We start from the raw sequence: 17049 nt of genomic DNA on the forward strand, positions 1-17049 counted from the left end.
AAATAATTAGGAGAAAACAAATTTTGAGGTTTTCGTTGCTGGAGTTTGAAAAAGCAGACAGTCCCCAACTTACAATTTGACTTGCTTTACAACGTTTCAGAGATACAAAGTTGTCTTTATGTAAAAAATACATAATACTGCTTTTTATCACAGTATTCTAATATATATATATATATATATATATATATATATATATATATATATATATATATATATATATATATATATATATATATATATATATATGATGTTTTATTTCTGGACAGTGGGGGATACGATTATCATACAGTTAAAATATTCCATCTATACATCCAATAATATAATACAGTAATCTAAATACGAGTGCGACAGCCGTACCCGCTCAGAATCACGTCCAGAGAGAACTATCTCCCGAGTCCGAACCAATCAGCTAAAGTCAAGCTGCTTCCGGGACCCTTTTCTTCCGGTCATGTGACTGTAATGTCATCAGGCGGCTGCGATCCCTGTACAGTGAATGACAGTCAGTTAGCGCATAGACCCGGTGTAGTGTCTGCCTGGAAATAGGCAGCCTGAGTTGTGGCAGTCAGCATGGCTGCGGAACTGCTGAGTTGGTGTGTGAGAGAGCTGGAGAGCCGCTTCGGGCTTAGAGTCAGTGAAGACGTCGTGCAGTAAGTCATACTGACAAACTAACTGCTGCTCCGGGAAACATTTTGCAACTAAATAGTGTTAAAAAAAAGAAAAAAAATCAAGGCGCTCGTATTCTGCACTTTCTGCATTTCATGTTGGTAGAGGGTTTTATGCTTTACCAAAAGATTCATTTAGTTCATTTAGGCCTAGTGCACACCAAAAACTGCTAGCAGATCCGCAAAACGCTAGCGGTTTTTTGAAGCGGGTTTTTCTTCTTATGAAGCGTTTTGCGAGTGTTTTGTGTAGGGTTTTTTGTGTAGCAGATTACAGATATTGTTATATTAAAGCTGTTACTGAACAGCTACTGTAACAAAAACGCCTGGAAAACCGCTCTGATCTGGCGTTTTATCAAGCGTTTTTCCTATACTTAGGCTCGTTACACACCAAAAGCGTGCAGGAGAATGGCTCCTGCACGCGTTGCGGCGTGTCGTCGGGAAACTCCAGTGCGATGCTGAGTAGCGGCGGTGGTAGTTAATTACCCCGAAGGGGAAACAGCGATTCCCGACGATAAAATGCGCCGGGACGCGTCGTACTGCAACGTATCGAAACACAGTGTTGGGTGTGAAAGGTAAAAGGAAAGTCTATGGACTTTCTTTTTACCTTGGTGAACGCAAAGTATAGACTTTGCGTTAAAACGCCAGAAGTGGGCTCTGGTGTGAAAGAGCCCTTAACATTGGAGGCAGAAACCTCTCCGAAATCCAAAAAATGCTGCAGCCTGGGAGTATGCGTTTCTGCAAAACGCCTACCACTCTGGTGTGCACCAGCCCATTGAAATACATTACCCAAGCGGTTCTAAAAACGCTACCAAAACCGCTCGGTGTGCACTAGGCCTTAGAGCACATAAGTACTGTTCCTGCATGAACTGGTGAGACCTATGCTGCATTTGCAAGCTGTTGTGTAATTATTGCATGCAAATCATGCATATTGAGCACTGTTCGTTTGATCTAGCATACACACTGTGCTTGCTTGCTGAAGCATTGAAAAGAAAAACGACTTCCAATTATTGACTCAATTAAGTTACAGTACTATAGTATATTTTATATGATTAACTATAACAATTTGACACAATAAACTTCTGCTTTAGTAAACTACTTTGCCTGGTCACTAGTAGTTCACTATAAAGGAATTCTACTGTAATTGTTAAGGTCAGCATGGACACTGAACACTGAATCTGCATAGTTATTCCACTGTGTAATTTAGAGATAGTCAGAGTATCAGCTTGGGGTATTAGTGTTTTATTTTTGAGGTGAGCAATTTTCCCCATTAACCTCTAATAGTTTTATGTGATTATTTTCTTAAAAACTTTTGTCTTATATATTTTGTTACATAGTTATTTTGGTTGAAAAAAGACATACGTCCATCGAGTTCAACCAGAGAACAAAATACAACACAAGCCTGCTCCCTCACATATCCATATTGATCCAAAGGAAGGCGAACAAACCCTTACAAGGCATGGTCCAATTAGCCCCAAAACGGAAGAAAATTCCTTCCCGACTCCAGATGGCAATCAGATAAAATCCCTGGATCAACATCATTAGGCATTACCTAGTATTTGTAGCCATGGATGTCTTTCAGCGCAAGGAAAGCATCTAAGCCCCCTTTAAATGCAGGTATAGAGTTTGCCATAACGACTTCTTGTGGCAATGCGTTCCACATCTTAATCACTTTTACTGTAAAGAACCCTTTCCTAAATAAATGGCTAAAACGTTTTCCCTCCATGTATTTGGAAGCACGCCTCCACCCCGCCTCCATTGCACACTAGAGGGATGGTGGTGGAAAGAGTGCCCTGTGTATGCCTCCTGGGCACCACCATCTCCAATACCCTGAAGTGGAAGACAAACCCTGTCTCCATCCAGAGGAAAGCCCAGCAGAGGCTCTACTTCCTCCGCCAACTGAGGAAGTTCGGCATGTCCCAAAAACTCCTGAGGAGCTTCTACACCGCAACCATTGAATCTGTCTTCTGCTCCTCTATCCTTGTCTGGTATGCTGGCTCCACTGATAGAGACAGACGCAAACTACAGAGGATCATCAGGTCAGCGGAAAGGATCATCGGGAACCAACTTCCTGCCCTGGACTCCCTCTATAAGACCAGACTATGTTCCAGAGGACTGAAGATTGCAAACGATCCCTCCCACCCTGGCCACCAGTGTTTCAGTCAGCTCCCCGTGGGGCGGAGGTATCGGTCCATCGCGACAAAGACCACGAGATACAAAAACAGCTTCTTCCCCTCAGCGGTAAATTTGCTCAACGCGATAAACTCTGTTTATGCCCTCCCCCTTAGGCTGCCCCTGCTCCTCCACGCTGACTTTAGACATGTAACCCACCTAGTTATGGAAAACGATGGTCTATGGTTATGTTTATGTGATGAAGTGATGGAATTGTGGTCGATGGTTATGTTTATGGCTTATGGTTATGTTTATGCGATGAAATCATGTCTACTATGTCCTAATGTCTCTTACTTTTCTATGTATACGCCCTGTATCCGTTGTGCCAAGCCCAATTCCGGGCACGACCCAGTCGTGCTTGGCGAAATAATAAAAGTGATTCTGATTCTAATTTGCTTTTGAACCAACAGGTATATCATCTCTATTGAAGTAGAAGAAGAAGTTGAGGAATACATTAATGACCTTGTCCAGGGTTCTGAGGAGAGAAAACAGGTCTTTATTAAAGAGCTAAAACATCGATGGCGGAGAACCAGGCACCCATCCAACTTTTCTCCTCATATGAATAGGAATGATGGTCAGTTTCAGGGTTAGCTTGTGATTTATTAATAATTCCTTCATTGCTAATTTATTTAGTACCATACTTATCTCAACCCTCATTATTGTACTGGGCTAGGTAAAAAGCTTTCTTGAATTGACCAGTGGGGAGATTGGTGGGGTTGGAAGTGCAGAGCCAAAATCAGTGTTTACATGGAAAGCATTCACCCAAGGCTATTTTCACTGTTACACGTTGCATTAGACAATATGATCACATAGCAAACATGATGTGATTATATTGTGATGGAGCATTCACATTGATGCGTTTTAGAATAAAGCAGTTCATGCTGTGTGGAACAGGACAACATGCATGTTTGCTGTTGCAGTGAAGTGAAGCATACTTATCATATACTGTATGCGTTGCATCCCTTCCAGTCTGTTACGGTTCGATTCTGTTTTTACATGGTGACACTAGCCTAATTCAGAACAGTGGTTGGAGGATGTCTGGTGACCGGATCACTACTTGGCAGCTGTGAAATGCTTCCTACACCAGGTTGTCCAGCCCACATTTAGAACTTTAAAAGAAAGTATATAGTGAGTTTTTAATTAGTTTTATTTATTTTGTTACTAAAAATAGATTTTCAAGCATTATTAGTCAAGAAATATTAAATACCACAAATAGAAATATTATTCTATAATAAACAGTGGTGGTATTCATAAACTTACACCTGCTATGTATTATATAAATATCCATTTTTATGATTGGATAGGGATTATATAATTGTATTTTGTATTTTTGCCTGAAGTTTAGCTTTTAGATGTGCATAGTGACATTTTGATGGCTTTTGATGCCCTATGTTGGACCACAAATTTGCCTAAGGCTGCTTTCACAGTGGGACGTTACAGGCGCACGTTAGAGCAGCCTGTAACGCACCCCAACGCACAGCAATGAAAAATCAATGGGCTGTTCACAGTGCCCACGTTGCGTTACTTTGTAACGCAGCACGTCTACATAACGTACTGCATGTAGTACTTTACACGCGGCTAAGCCGCGTTAGACTGTTTGCACATGCTCAGTAGTTGTTTTTTTTTCTTCATTTTATGGGCGGATAGGAGGCGGGGAGAGGCCGCTACGTAGCCAGGCACATGGCTACTTATTATTCACTGCACTTGCAATGTTTACATCCTGGTGCAGCCGCGGATTGGCTGGCGGGACCACGTGATGCGGAGAGCTCCGCTCACATGGTCTCCGCAGTGCCTCCGACAGAGCAGGCGCACCAAGAGCTGCTTGTAACGCGGCTCTTGGTAGCGTCCTGCTCCAACACCACCAGGCGTTGCGTTAGGGGCACGTTATGTGCCCTATAACGTCCCCTAAACGCAACGTCCTGGTGTGTAAGTAGCCTAAAAGCTGGAATTTTCTTCCACAATGTAATTTTTATTTGAATGTAAAATAACTTACTATTGTTTTAATTTTTCAGATCAACAAAACATTACTGCCTCACAATTTCAATCCAGCCAATCTTCTAGTAAGTATATTGGAGTATTTTGCTATTTACAGCTTCAAAAAGATTTTACAGTAGCAAGCACAATGACTTATTCACTGCTTGCCGATGCATACCGCTCACTCTGAATGCATGTCATGTGATCGGAAGCTTGAGGAATCCTCTATAATAATCCCTAACTGTCCCTGCGTCATCCTCCTCATGGTTGTGTGTCCCTGGGTTTTGTGCACTGCGCATGTGCGCAGCACACACAACTGTTAGGACAGAAGGTCGTGCCAGGGAGCTGGGCGGGCATGTGCACGCATGCGCACTAACATGCGGTGGTGGCGGTATCCTTACCTACAGCCCGTTATTAACCACTTAAGGACTGCAGTCATAAAACCCCTTAAGGACCAGAGCCTTTTTTTTCCATTCAGACCACTGCAGCTTTAACGGTTTATTGCTCGGTCATACAACCTACCACCTAAATGAATTTTACCTCCTTTTCTTGTCACTAATACAGCTTTCTTTTGGTGTGATTTGATTGCTGCTGTGAGTTTTACTTTTTATTATATTCATCAAAAAAGACATGAATTTTGTCAAAAAAAATGACTTTTTTTACTTTTTGCGCTGACATTTTTTCAAATAAAGTAAAATTTCCTATACATTTGAGCGCGAAAGTTTTTCTGCTACATGTCTTTGATAAAAAAAAAACATTCAGTGTATATTTATTGGTTTGGGTAAAAGTTATAGCGTTTACAAACTATGGTGCAAAAAGTGAATTTTCCCATTTTGAAGCATCCGAATTTTCTGACCCCCTGTCATGTTTCATGAGGTGCTAAAATTCCAGGATAGTATAAATACCCCCCAAATGACCCCATTTTGGAAAGAAGACATCCCAAAGTATTCACTGAGAGGCATGGTGAGTTCATAGAAGATTTTATTTTTTGTCACAAGTTAGCGGAAAATGACACTTTGTGACAAAAAAAAAGGGAAAAAAAAGTTTCCATTTCTTCTAACTTGCGACAAAAAAAAAAATGAAATCTGCCACGAACTCACCATGCCCCTCTCTGAATACCTTGAAGTGTCTACTTTCCAAAATGGGGTCATTTGTGGGGTGTGTTTACTGTCCTGGCATTTTGGGGGGTGCTAAATTGTAAGCACCCCTGTAAAGCCTAAAGGTGCTCATTGGACTTAGGGCCCCTTAGCGCAGTTAGGCTGCAAAAAAGTGCCACACATGTGGTATTGCCGTACTCAGGAGAAGTAGTATAATGTGTTTTGGGGTGTATTTTTACACATACCCATGCTGGGTGGGAGAAATATCTCTGTAAATGACAATTTTTTTTTGTTTTACACACAATTGTCCATTTACAGAGATATTTCTCCCACTCAGCATGGGTATGTGTAAAAATACACCCCAAAACACATTATTCTACTTCTCCTGAGTATGGCGATACCACATGTGTGGCACTTTTTTGCACCCTAACTGCGCTAAGGGGCCCAAAGTCCAATGAGTACCTTTAGGATTTCACAGGTCATTATGCAACATTTGGTTTCAAGACTACTCCTCACGGTTTAGGGCCCCTAAAATGCCAGGGCAGTATAGGAACCCCACAAGTGACCCCATTTTAGAAAGAAGACACCCCAAGGTATTCTGTTAGGAGTATGGTGAGTTCATAGAAGAATTTTTTTTTTTTTTTGTCACAAGTTAGCGGAAATTGACACTTTGTGAAAAAAAAACCCAATACAAATCAAGTTCCGCTAACTTGTGACAAAAAATAAAATCTTTTATGAACTCACCATACTCCTAACGGAATACCTTGGGGTGTCTTCTTTCTAAAATGGGGTCACTTGTGGGGTTCCTATACTGCCCTGGCATTTTAGGGGCCCTAAACCGTGAGGAGTAGTCTTGAACCCAAATGTCGCAAAATGACCTGAGAAATCCTAAAGGTACTCATTGGACTTTGGGCCCTTTAGCGCAGTTAGGCTGCAAAAAAGTGCCACACATGTGGTACTGCCGTGCTCAGAAGAAGTAGTATAATGTGTTTTGTGGTGTATTTTTACATATACCCATGCTGGGTGGGAGAAATATCTCTGTAAATGACATATATTAGATTTTTTTTTTACACACAATTGTCCATTTACAGAGAGATTTCTCCCACCCAGCATGGGTATGTGTAAAAATACACCCCAAAACACATTATACTACTTCTCCTGAGTACGGCGATACCACATGTGTGACACTTTTTTGCAGCCTAGGTGCTCTAAGGGGCCCAACGTCCTATTCACAGGTCATTTTGAGGCGTTTGTTTTCTAGACTACTCCTCACGGTTTAGGGCCCCTAAAATGCCAGGGCAGTATAGGAACGCCACAAGTGACCCCATTTTAGAAAGAAGACACCCCAAGGTATTCCGTTAGGTGTATGGTGAGTTCATAGAAGATCTTATTTTTTTTTGTCACAAGTTAGTGAAAAATGAAACTTTGTGAAAAAACAATAAAAATAAATTTCCGCTAACTTTTGACAAAAAATAAAATCTTCTATGAACGCTTCATACACCTAACAGAATACCTTGGGGTGTCTTTTTTCTAAAAAGGGGTCACTTGTGGAGTTCCTATACTGCCCTGGCATTTTACGGGCCCAAAACCGTGAGTAGTCTGGAAACCAAATGTCTCAAAATGACTGTTCAGGGGTATAAGCATCTGCAAATTTTGATGGCAGGTGGTCTATAAGGGGGCGAATTTTGTGGAACCGGTCATAAGCAGGGTGGCCTCTTACATGACAGGTTGTATTGGGCCTGATCTGATGGATAGGAGTGCTAGGGGGTGACAGGAGGTGATTGATGCGTGTCTCAGGGGGTGGTTAGAGGGGAAAATAGATGCAATCAATGCACTGGGGAGGTGATCGGAAGGGGGTCTGAGGGGGATCTGAGGGTTTGGCCGAGTGATCAGGAGCCCACACGGGGCAAATTAGGGCTTGATTTGATGGGTAGGTGTGTTAGGGGGTGACAGGTGGTGACAGGAGGTGATTGATGGGTGTCTCAAGGTGTGATTAGTGGGGGGAATAGATGCAAGCGATGCACTGGTGAGGTGATCAGGGCTGGGGTCTGAGGGCGTTCTGAGGGTGTGGGCAGGTGATTGGGTGCCCTAGGGGCAGATAGGGGTCTAATCTGATGGGTAGCAGTGACAGGGGCTGATTGATGGGTGATCAGTGGGTGATTAGATGGCAGAACAGATGTAAACAATGCACTTTGGAGGTGATCTGAGGGTAGGTCTGGGGCAATCTGATGGTGTGGGTGGGTGATCAGATTGCCCGCAAGGGGCAGGTTAGGAGCTGATTGATGGGTGTCAGTGACAGGGGGTGATTGATGGGTGTCAGTGACAGGGGGTGATTGACAGGTGATCAGTGGGTTATTACAGGGAAGAACGGATGTAAATAATGCACTGGCGAATTGATAAGGGAGGGTCTGAGGGCAATCTGAGTGTGTGGGCGGGTGATTGGGTGCCCGCAAGGGGCAGATTAGGGTCTAATCTGATGGGTGGTGATAGGGGGTGATTGATGGGTGATTGATGGGTAATTAGTGGGTGTTTAGAGTAGAGAACAGATGTAAACACTGCACTTGGGAGCTGATCTGATGTCGGATCTGTGGGTGATCTATTGGTGTGGGTGGGTGATCAGATTGCCTGCAAGGGGCAGATTAGGGGCTGATTGATGGGTGGCAGTGACAGGGGGTGATTGATGGGTGATTGACAGGTGATTGACAGGTGATCAGGGGGATAGCTGCATACAGTACACTGGGGGGGGGGGGGGGGGTTATGGGGAGAATCTGAGGGGTGGGGGGTGATCAGGAGTACCCAGGGGGCAGTTTAGGGACTAGAAAAAAAAAGCGTTGATAGATAGTGACAGGGAGTGATTGATGGGTGATTAGGGGGGTGATTGTGTGCAAACAGTGGTCTGGGGGGTGGGCTGGGGGGGGGGGGGGTCTGAGGGGTGCTGTGGGCGATCAGGGGGCAGGGGGGCAGATCAGTGTGTTTGGGTGCAGACTAGGGTGGCTGCAGCCTGCCCTGGTGGTCCCTCGGACACTGGGACCACCAGGGCAGGAGGCAGCCTGTATAATACACTTTGTAAACATTACAAAGCGTATTATACGCTTCCTATCCGGCGATCGTCGGGTTAACGTTAACAACCCGCCGGCGCTTCCGATTGGCCGGCGGGTTGATGTCGCGGGTGGGCGGAGCCTATTGCCGGCGGATGCGCGCGCATCCCAGCGCGCGATCCCCGGCAAAACAGTGCCCCAGGACCTGACGCCATTCTGCGTTACGTGGTCCTGGGGCTGCCACTTTGCCGCCGCCAATATGAAGTAGGCGGTCGGCAAGTGGTTACACGGGCTTAGGTAGACTAGTGGAAGTATAAAGTGTGTAAGTGTGTAGCTGCTGGGAAGAACAGAAGAGACGCAACAAAGCGCTGGAGCAGATAAAATGCACTGTTGCGCTGCACTACTCTGCTATGCGGGGAAAGGGTGCTAGGTGGAAAAGGTGTGTGTGTGTGTGTGTGTTTACCAGCCACATGGAGGAGTTTGTATCCAAGGAGGGGTCCCGTGGGTGGTTGCTGCACCCTCACTTAAACTGACAATGTTTCAACCAGAAACGCTGTCATCCTCTGGATTGGAAGGCAGTGTACTGTTCTTTTACTGCTAACAATGATGCACATTTAAAGCTTTCAAGGGCCACATAAAATGCCAAGGAGCGCATTGACTTTGATGCCTGTGCTCTAAGGTAATAACTTACTGTGCTAGATCATGTGTGGATATGTTCTGGCAGTGCATTAGTGGGTAAGGTTGCAAATTACATGGATGAGAAAACGTAACTCCTACACATATCCGCTTTATATACTGACTTTCCAGTAGCTTAATAAGCTATATAACATACTGTAGTCACACCTGTGAATGCTTGGGTGATTAGGAACTGTAATAATTTCCATGTAGTGTAGGTGGTGGTATGTGCTTTTGAAATGGCGACTATTATCCATCTGGGGTAAATGCATCCTTAGCATACACATGGGCATCAATAATCCTCCTTCTGTAATAAATGAGCCATTGCAGTAAAAAAATAGAGACCGTAGGTGTGGGAATTGCATGGTGATTTCAGAAATGCTACAGCACCATTACTGTCAGTGCTGTGTAACTATACAATAAATGTCTTTCCTTTCTCTTTTCCTCCCCCCCACCCCCCCCCCATGTCCTGATAACATGGAAAGGAATTTCACACATGGCCGACCCCCTAGGCTGAGCCATTTGCTGCACAGCTCTTTCCCCAAAAGAACTAGATCTAACCAGTAAGATAAGAGATTCCCTCCAAAATCATACAATCAAACAAAGAGAACTTTTATGTATTTGTAATTCAAAATAGCCTTGCCACAGACAAAAAAACACATTTTCTGATACCTAGAAATCAGTTCTATCATTCACCTGAATTACAATTTTCTAACTATCAGGAATCAGTAGAGAAACTGCTTTATCCAGCCTGCGTAAAGCAAATGCGATAGAATAGGCATGTGTAGCCTCGTTTGATACAGGATCGCAGGCCGCTTATGAATATAGCCTCGGATTTGCGATGCGCCAATCTGGGGCGGAGTCACACAGAGAATTCATAAATGTTACATTTTTTGCTCTGAGTCTGGGGGTGGCAACCTGCTGATTAGGAGGTAACCCCGCCTTAACCCATTCAGGTTCCGTGGTTTTCACGTGAGAAATGTTCACCTCCCATTCATTAGCCTATAACTTTATCACTACTTATCACAATGAACTGATCTATATCTTGTTTTTTCCGCCACCAATTAGGCTTTCTTTGGGGGGTACATTTTGCTAAGAGCCACTTTACTGTAAACGCATTTTAAGAGGAAGAATAAGAAAAAAATGGAAAAATTCATTGTCAGTTTTCAGCCATTATAGTTTTAAATTATACATGCCTCCATAATTAAAACTCACGTATTGTATTTGCCCATATGTCCAGGTTATTACACCGTTAAAATTATGTCCCTATCACAATGTATGGCGACAATATTTTATTTGGAAATAAAGGTGCATTTAAAATAAAAAAAATATAGAAAAATTTCATCTTTACATTGATATTTAACCACTTCTCTACCACAGGTTTTTTCCCCTTCAAAAGCTCTTCCCATTCATTCGGTAATAACTTTATCACTAATTATAACACTGAAATGATATATACATTATTTTTTACGGGAAAAACTAGGCTTTCTTTGGGCAGTACTTTATGCTAAGAATTATATTATTTTATACTGATTTGACAGGGAAGAAGAAGAAAAAAATCACCATTTCTCAGCTTTCAGCCATTGTAGTTTAAAAATAAATTGTGCTATTGTAGATAAAGCAGTCACATTTTATTTGCCAATTTGTCCCGGTTTTTACAATGTTTAAATTGTGTCCCTAGTACAAAGTATGGCAATAATATTTTATTTTGGGTGAGGGGTGAAGGAGTTTCAAAAATAATGAAAATGTGCTTAAAGAGAATCTGTATTGTTAAAATCGCTCAAAAGTAAACATACCAGTGCGTTAGGGGACATCTCCTATTACCCTCTGTCACAATTTCTCCGCTCCTCGCCGCATTAAAAGTGGTTAAAAACTGTTTTAAAAAGTTTGTTTGTAAACAAACAAAATGGCCACCAAAACAGGAAGTAGGTTGATGTACAGTATGTCCACACATAGAAAATACATCCATACATAAGCAGGCTGTATACAGCATTCCTTTTGAATCTCAAGAGATCATTTGTGTGTTTCTTTCCCCCATGCAGCTATCTTCCACTGAAGTGTCAGGCTGCTCTTTTCTTCCTGCAAACAGCTTTGCCCTTGTTTGTAATTCCTCAGTATGTGAAAGCCCAGCCAGCTCAGAGGACGATTTATCCAGCTGATTAGAGCAGCTTCTCTCTTCTCTCTTATCTAAATAACACACAGGCAGTGCGCATAGAGGGGCCAGAAAGGGTGAGTTCATAGCAGAACCACAACACTGAAGAACTTGGCAGCCTTCCAGACACAGGCCGACAAGTCTGACAGGGGAAAGATACATTGATTTATTACAGAGACTGTCATAGTAGAAAGTGCTGCAGTTAGCCAGAACACATTAGAATAGCTTTTGGAACATGTAGGATGATAAAAAACAGGATGCAATTTTTGTTACGGAGTCTCTTTAATGTTCCTATGGTAAGTGAATAATGGTGTATTTGGAAGTAGTTTTACTTTTTGGCCACAAGATGGTGCTATACATATTCAGTTTTCTAAAAATAGAAAACAGAACCAAATATTTATGTGTTTATAGGTGTTTGTAAATAAGGACGTAGAAAAGCGTGGCAGAAGTTGCTAAGTGGTTAAAAAGTTTAGACCCTTAGGTAAATATTTACATGTGTTTTTTTTTATTTTTTTTTATAGTAAACATTTTATTTGGGTAGTTTTGGGAGGGTGGGGGGTAAACAATAGATTTATAATGTAAATGTGTGTTTATTTTTATTTTCAGTTGTATTACTTTTTGGCCACAAGATGGCGGCCATGAGTTTGTTTACATGACGTCACTCTAAGCGTAACACACGCTTAGAGTGACGCATCGGGGAGGGAACGGCCAGAAAAGGCGCAGCTTCCGAGAGAAGCTGTCGCTTTTTCAGCGGGGGAGAGGAATCAGTGATCGGGCACCATAGCCCGATCCATTGATTCCCTGGCTACCGAATCCGCGTCCGGGAGTGCGCGAGCACGCGCGCGATTGGCCACGGGAGCGCGCGGTAGCGCGCATGGTTCCTGGACGTAGTTTCTACGTCCAGGAACCAAAATAGGTTAAACACACCTACTTTCCAGGTAGTAACAGCCCAAAGCTCAGGTCCTATAAAAGTGGGGCGGGACCAAACCCGCCCAGTTCTCCAAATTCCATTGACCAGGAAAGTCCATGCAGGCGTTCAAGGAGAACCAACGCCTGCTGTGTTCAAGGACTCTTAACATTAATGCCTACTTTTAAACTGGACTCTGTTTCTTCATTCTCCAAATGGACTATCAGCCATAACGAAGTAGGAACTTTCTAATTTTACCCCTTTATTTTTAAGCTTTGTTTTATATGTTAATTGGTGTATATAACTGTATGTAATGCATTTTTTGTTATTAAACGTTTAAAAATCGTTTAGCGGGTATGACCTGTTGCTGAACATACACAATCGTACCTATTCTCCCGAAATCGCTACCCTGTGTTTAACAGAAGTGTGCCCTTATAACCCATATGCGAGAATCCGGCCCAGATATGACGATCTGACCCAGGTTCCTGCATACTGCTAAGGGTTAATAGAGCGTTCTCAAAGTCCTAGTATAATTACAGTAGCGGGCTGTGTAACCCGCTTGGTGGCAGATCTTTGAATTGTATGTGTGTGGTGAATCCGTTGGCGTCTGAACGCTCCCTCCGCGAGTCAGTTCATCAAATTGCGAAGTCGGGTTACCCTCCGTGATGAGCAAAATGACCGTGTGAGAGGATTTCTGACTCTGATCGATTGACCCCATCCGCAGATCGGCCTTGCGGTCTGTGACAGCTGGTTCATATGGACGTCCACCTGGCTTCCAGAAGCATCTCGGCAGCAGCGTGTTCGGGCTTTTAGCAGCTTTCCGTCGCGATTAGTGTTTTTGTCCCCACAGGGAGACACTAGCCACGGCGGTTAACCGACCCTGAACACTACATGTTGCATCCAGAGTTGCCTCAAACGACGGGGAAAATAGGGATTGGAACGCTGCGTTTGCGCAAACGCCGGTAAAAGCCCGGTACAAACACCCCCATTTACTTGAATGGGAGTGTTTAACGAGGAGTCCCGAATGCCGGCGGTAAACGCGGGGCGGATGTCCATGTGAACCAGCCCTTAGAGTCTGGTATCCTGACTCTGTAAGTAACTCTGGAATGAAAGTCTGTATTAAACAAGGACTCCACTCTTCTCAGTTGACAGGGTGTGCGGAGGTGAGGGGAATTACCTTTTTATAAAGGATTGCAATGCTAATGTGCATTTTTATGTACTACTTTAAGGTACAGAAGGTCCAGGATTACAGTTATTTGGTGACCAGTCCAGAAGAGGTAGGCGTAAAGGGAGGAACAAAATGGAACCACTGCCTACTAATGCTTTGACTGATACTGCAGTAGAAGAAGTCAAAACTCCCATGGATATGGCCAAGGTATGCATTCAAGTGAATTTAAGCCAAGGATTAAAATAAAATAAGATACAATTTTTCTGTCCACTTGCATTTCCTCCATTTCATTGGGAAGAGTATTTTACAGTATGATAGATACAACATAAGAAGCAGTAATGTTTTAAATTCTTTATGGTATTGGTTTGTTGCATTTTTGCTATATTATTTTCCTGTTAAAGTGCAACTGTAACTGCAAAGTATTTGAGCCTGATTAGCAAGGACAGGTGTAAAGAAAATTAGGTAAAAATACTTCAGTGCAACTATTTAGAATCTTTGCACAGCAGCCCGCAGCACACCATGATCGGATAAAATCCAGGAACTTTGATTGCGTGAAGCTAAATGGATCTTTAACCAATTAGGAAACCTAGTACTAAGCTTAAACGCCAGATGGGTTCTTCATTTTTTTTTTTATTATTGATTTATAAAGCGCCAACAAATTATCTGGCGCTGTACAAAGTAAGAAACAAACATGGGGTACAAAACAATACAGACAATGGTATACACCAATATACAAAATAGAGCATTGGCACAAATTACAGAATTGGTATGCAACGATTGTGAAATTCTCTCCGTGATCAGCGCACAAGACGTGCGCTGACACTGCGGAAATCCTCCACAAGCGTATAATTTGAGGGAACCCAGCAAAAGGTGCAATGCACCTGTAGAGGGAAATTCCTGTCGGCAGGTGGAGCTGTGGAGTGCAGAGGAACAGATCCTCTGCCCTGCCACAGACGCCAGACAGGAATTGTACGAAGGGAAGAAACGCAGGGCAAGATTGCCCTGAAAGATAGAGCAAAGCGACAGAGGGTATGTGTGTGCACCAATCTAGTCGCCAACCCGCGACAGTGCATACACAACAGCAGATATGAAGTAGGAACGCAATCGCGAGAGGGCCAGAGGTGACACAAGGCTACAGCAAGGCAGAGCACGAGAGTAGCAAAGGCACAGCAAATAATACAATGAGGAGATAAGGAAAATAACAAACGCTAACTAAACGCGAACACCGCACTCATTCGCAACTGTGCACGCGTTTATGCGCGGTCTCCACGTGTTAAGCACAACAGAGACAAGCACGCCTAACTAACCACCGACAGACAAACATGAAACAGAGGACGCGAGCGCTTGCTTAACGGTTACCTCACCGAGCCTCCAGCAAGCGCTTGTAGCAGACAAGACAGACACACGAAAACAGGAATAAGTGAGAGATAGGATCCACAGCACTAGCGCAAGAGGCTAGTGCGATCCAGGAAGACAGAACAGAAGGATCCACAGCACTAGCGCAAGGCGAGTGCGATCCAGGCAAGACAGGCAGATGAGATAGCTGGTAGCAACCGCTGCTCCAGCTATACTCCAAGAACAAAGATCAGAACGATCTCCTGTCGACCACCGCTGGGACAGGACAATCGCAACAGACAAACAAAACAGATATGCAATCCTAACTGCACTAGGGAACCTGCCTAGTGCAGTCCCAGGAATTACTCTAAGCTAATCTTTAAACAATGAGCAAGGCTGACACTCCAGGAGTGTTTCACAGGACAAACCCTTATGACCAGCCCAGAACTGTGATATCACATGGTGTATATATAGAGCAAGCCTACAAAGGATGTGGCTAGGCAATCTGCATGACAAACGTATGCAAATTCCTCAGCAGCAAGCTGCAAAACTGACAAAAGGTCTCTCTTCCAGAGACCTGCAGAATGCAGACCTGAACAGTGGTAAAAAAGCTGCCTGCCTGCGCAGGCAGCCGAGCGGATCTTCACATGGTAATTACAGTGACATAAATGCCATAATTAAAAAAAATGTTTAACAAGTTCCAAGTCACAAAAGGGTGAGAGCCCTGCCCTTGCAACCTTACAATCTAAAGGAATGGGAGGAACAAGAGGTGGGCCAGTATACAATATTTATACGTTGTGACAAAGTCGATACTCAGGAGGTAATCGATTTGTCCCAGGTTGTGTTGGATGGGAGGTACATTCCACCTGGGATCAGACGCTACATCCAGTAGCAGCTCCGGAAGAAAAGGTTTTGGCTGTCTGTCACATGGACAGAGGTTAAAAACCTTACTTGGGTCCGGAGCTGACCAGATGCAGAGTGGGCGGGCGCATCTGGTCGCCAGATCCTGGGTGGATCGATTGCTCTGTGTATGTGGGCTTCTGCTGGAGAAGGCTCACACAGGGTTAACAGAGCCGCTTTTGAAAGGCTGGAGTAGGAGGAGAGAGAGAGGGTGTGACCAGCAAGGTCTGACAGTCTGCTGGGAAAGACTTCAGGTTTGCTTTCAGGAAGCTAGTTTGCTCTGGAGAGAGAGTGCAGGCTGCAGGTGGAGTTTGGTGTGTTCCTGATAGTGAAAGCTGAATGTAAGCTACTGGCCTGGACTGGCCTTTTTGTTTTCATTTGAACTGTACTTTACAAACTGCCAAAAGACTGCTGTTTAAGAAGCCTGCTGTCCAATAAACTATTGTTTGTTTTGGAAACTACACCTGTCTGTGCTGCTATCTCCCGCTGAGTACTCACCATTTGCAGCTGATCCCTCACAACGTAAAGGCAGTGTGTTTTTGGGTTATCTAGTAAGGAGTAAAACTTGGTCAAAGGGGGAATGGCCTAAGTTGGATTGTATGCTTGTCGTAAAAAAAAGTGAGTTTTGAGGGAGATTTCAAAGTTTGGAGAGTAGCAGGTGTTGTGGAAGGACATTCCAGAGGAGTGGTGAAGCAGGTGCAAAATCTTGTATATGCACATGTGGGGAGGTGATTCTAGAGGAGGACAAAAGCTGTTCATCTGCAGATCTGAGATTGCAGTTGAGTTGGTATCTTAAAAGTAGTGAGGAGATGTATGGGGGAAAGAGATTGTGGAGAGCTTTGTAGGTTAGTATTAAGAGTTTGAAATTGATCTTCTGGTTGATTGGCAGCCGGTAAAGAGCTTGACAGAGAGGAGCAGCACAGGAAGAGCGAGAAGGAAGATGTATAGGTCGAGCAACTGAGTTCAGTATAG

General features: G+C 43.7%; 1 protein-coding gene across 1 annotated transcript in view; it reads left to right on the plus strand.

The window, feature by feature from the left end:
* The first annotated feature begins 454 nt into the window (after positions 1 to 454).
* The window catches only part of TRIP4 (thyroid hormone receptor interactor 4), a 45402-nt gene continuing 28807 nt past the window's right edge, over positions 455 to 17049 (plus strand). The window contains exons 1-4 of the mRNA XM_068275662.1: positions 455 to 647; positions 3242 to 3405; positions 4844 to 4891; positions 13904 to 14049. Coding sequence (XP_068131763.1) covers positions 568 to 647; positions 3242 to 3405; positions 4844 to 4891; positions 13904 to 14049 — 438 coding nt within the window. The 5' untranslated portion in view covers positions 455 to 567. The remainder of the gene's footprint in view (positions 648 to 3241; positions 3406 to 4843; positions 4892 to 13903; positions 14050 to 17049) is intronic.

Source organism: Hyperolius riggenbachi, chromosome 3 (assembly GCF_040937935.1).
Source record: "Hyperolius riggenbachi isolate aHypRig1 chromosome 3, aHypRig1.pri, whole genome shotgun sequence".
Taxonomy (NCBI): domain Eukaryota; kingdom Metazoa; phylum Chordata; class Amphibia; order Anura; family Hyperoliidae; genus Hyperolius; species Hyperolius riggenbachi.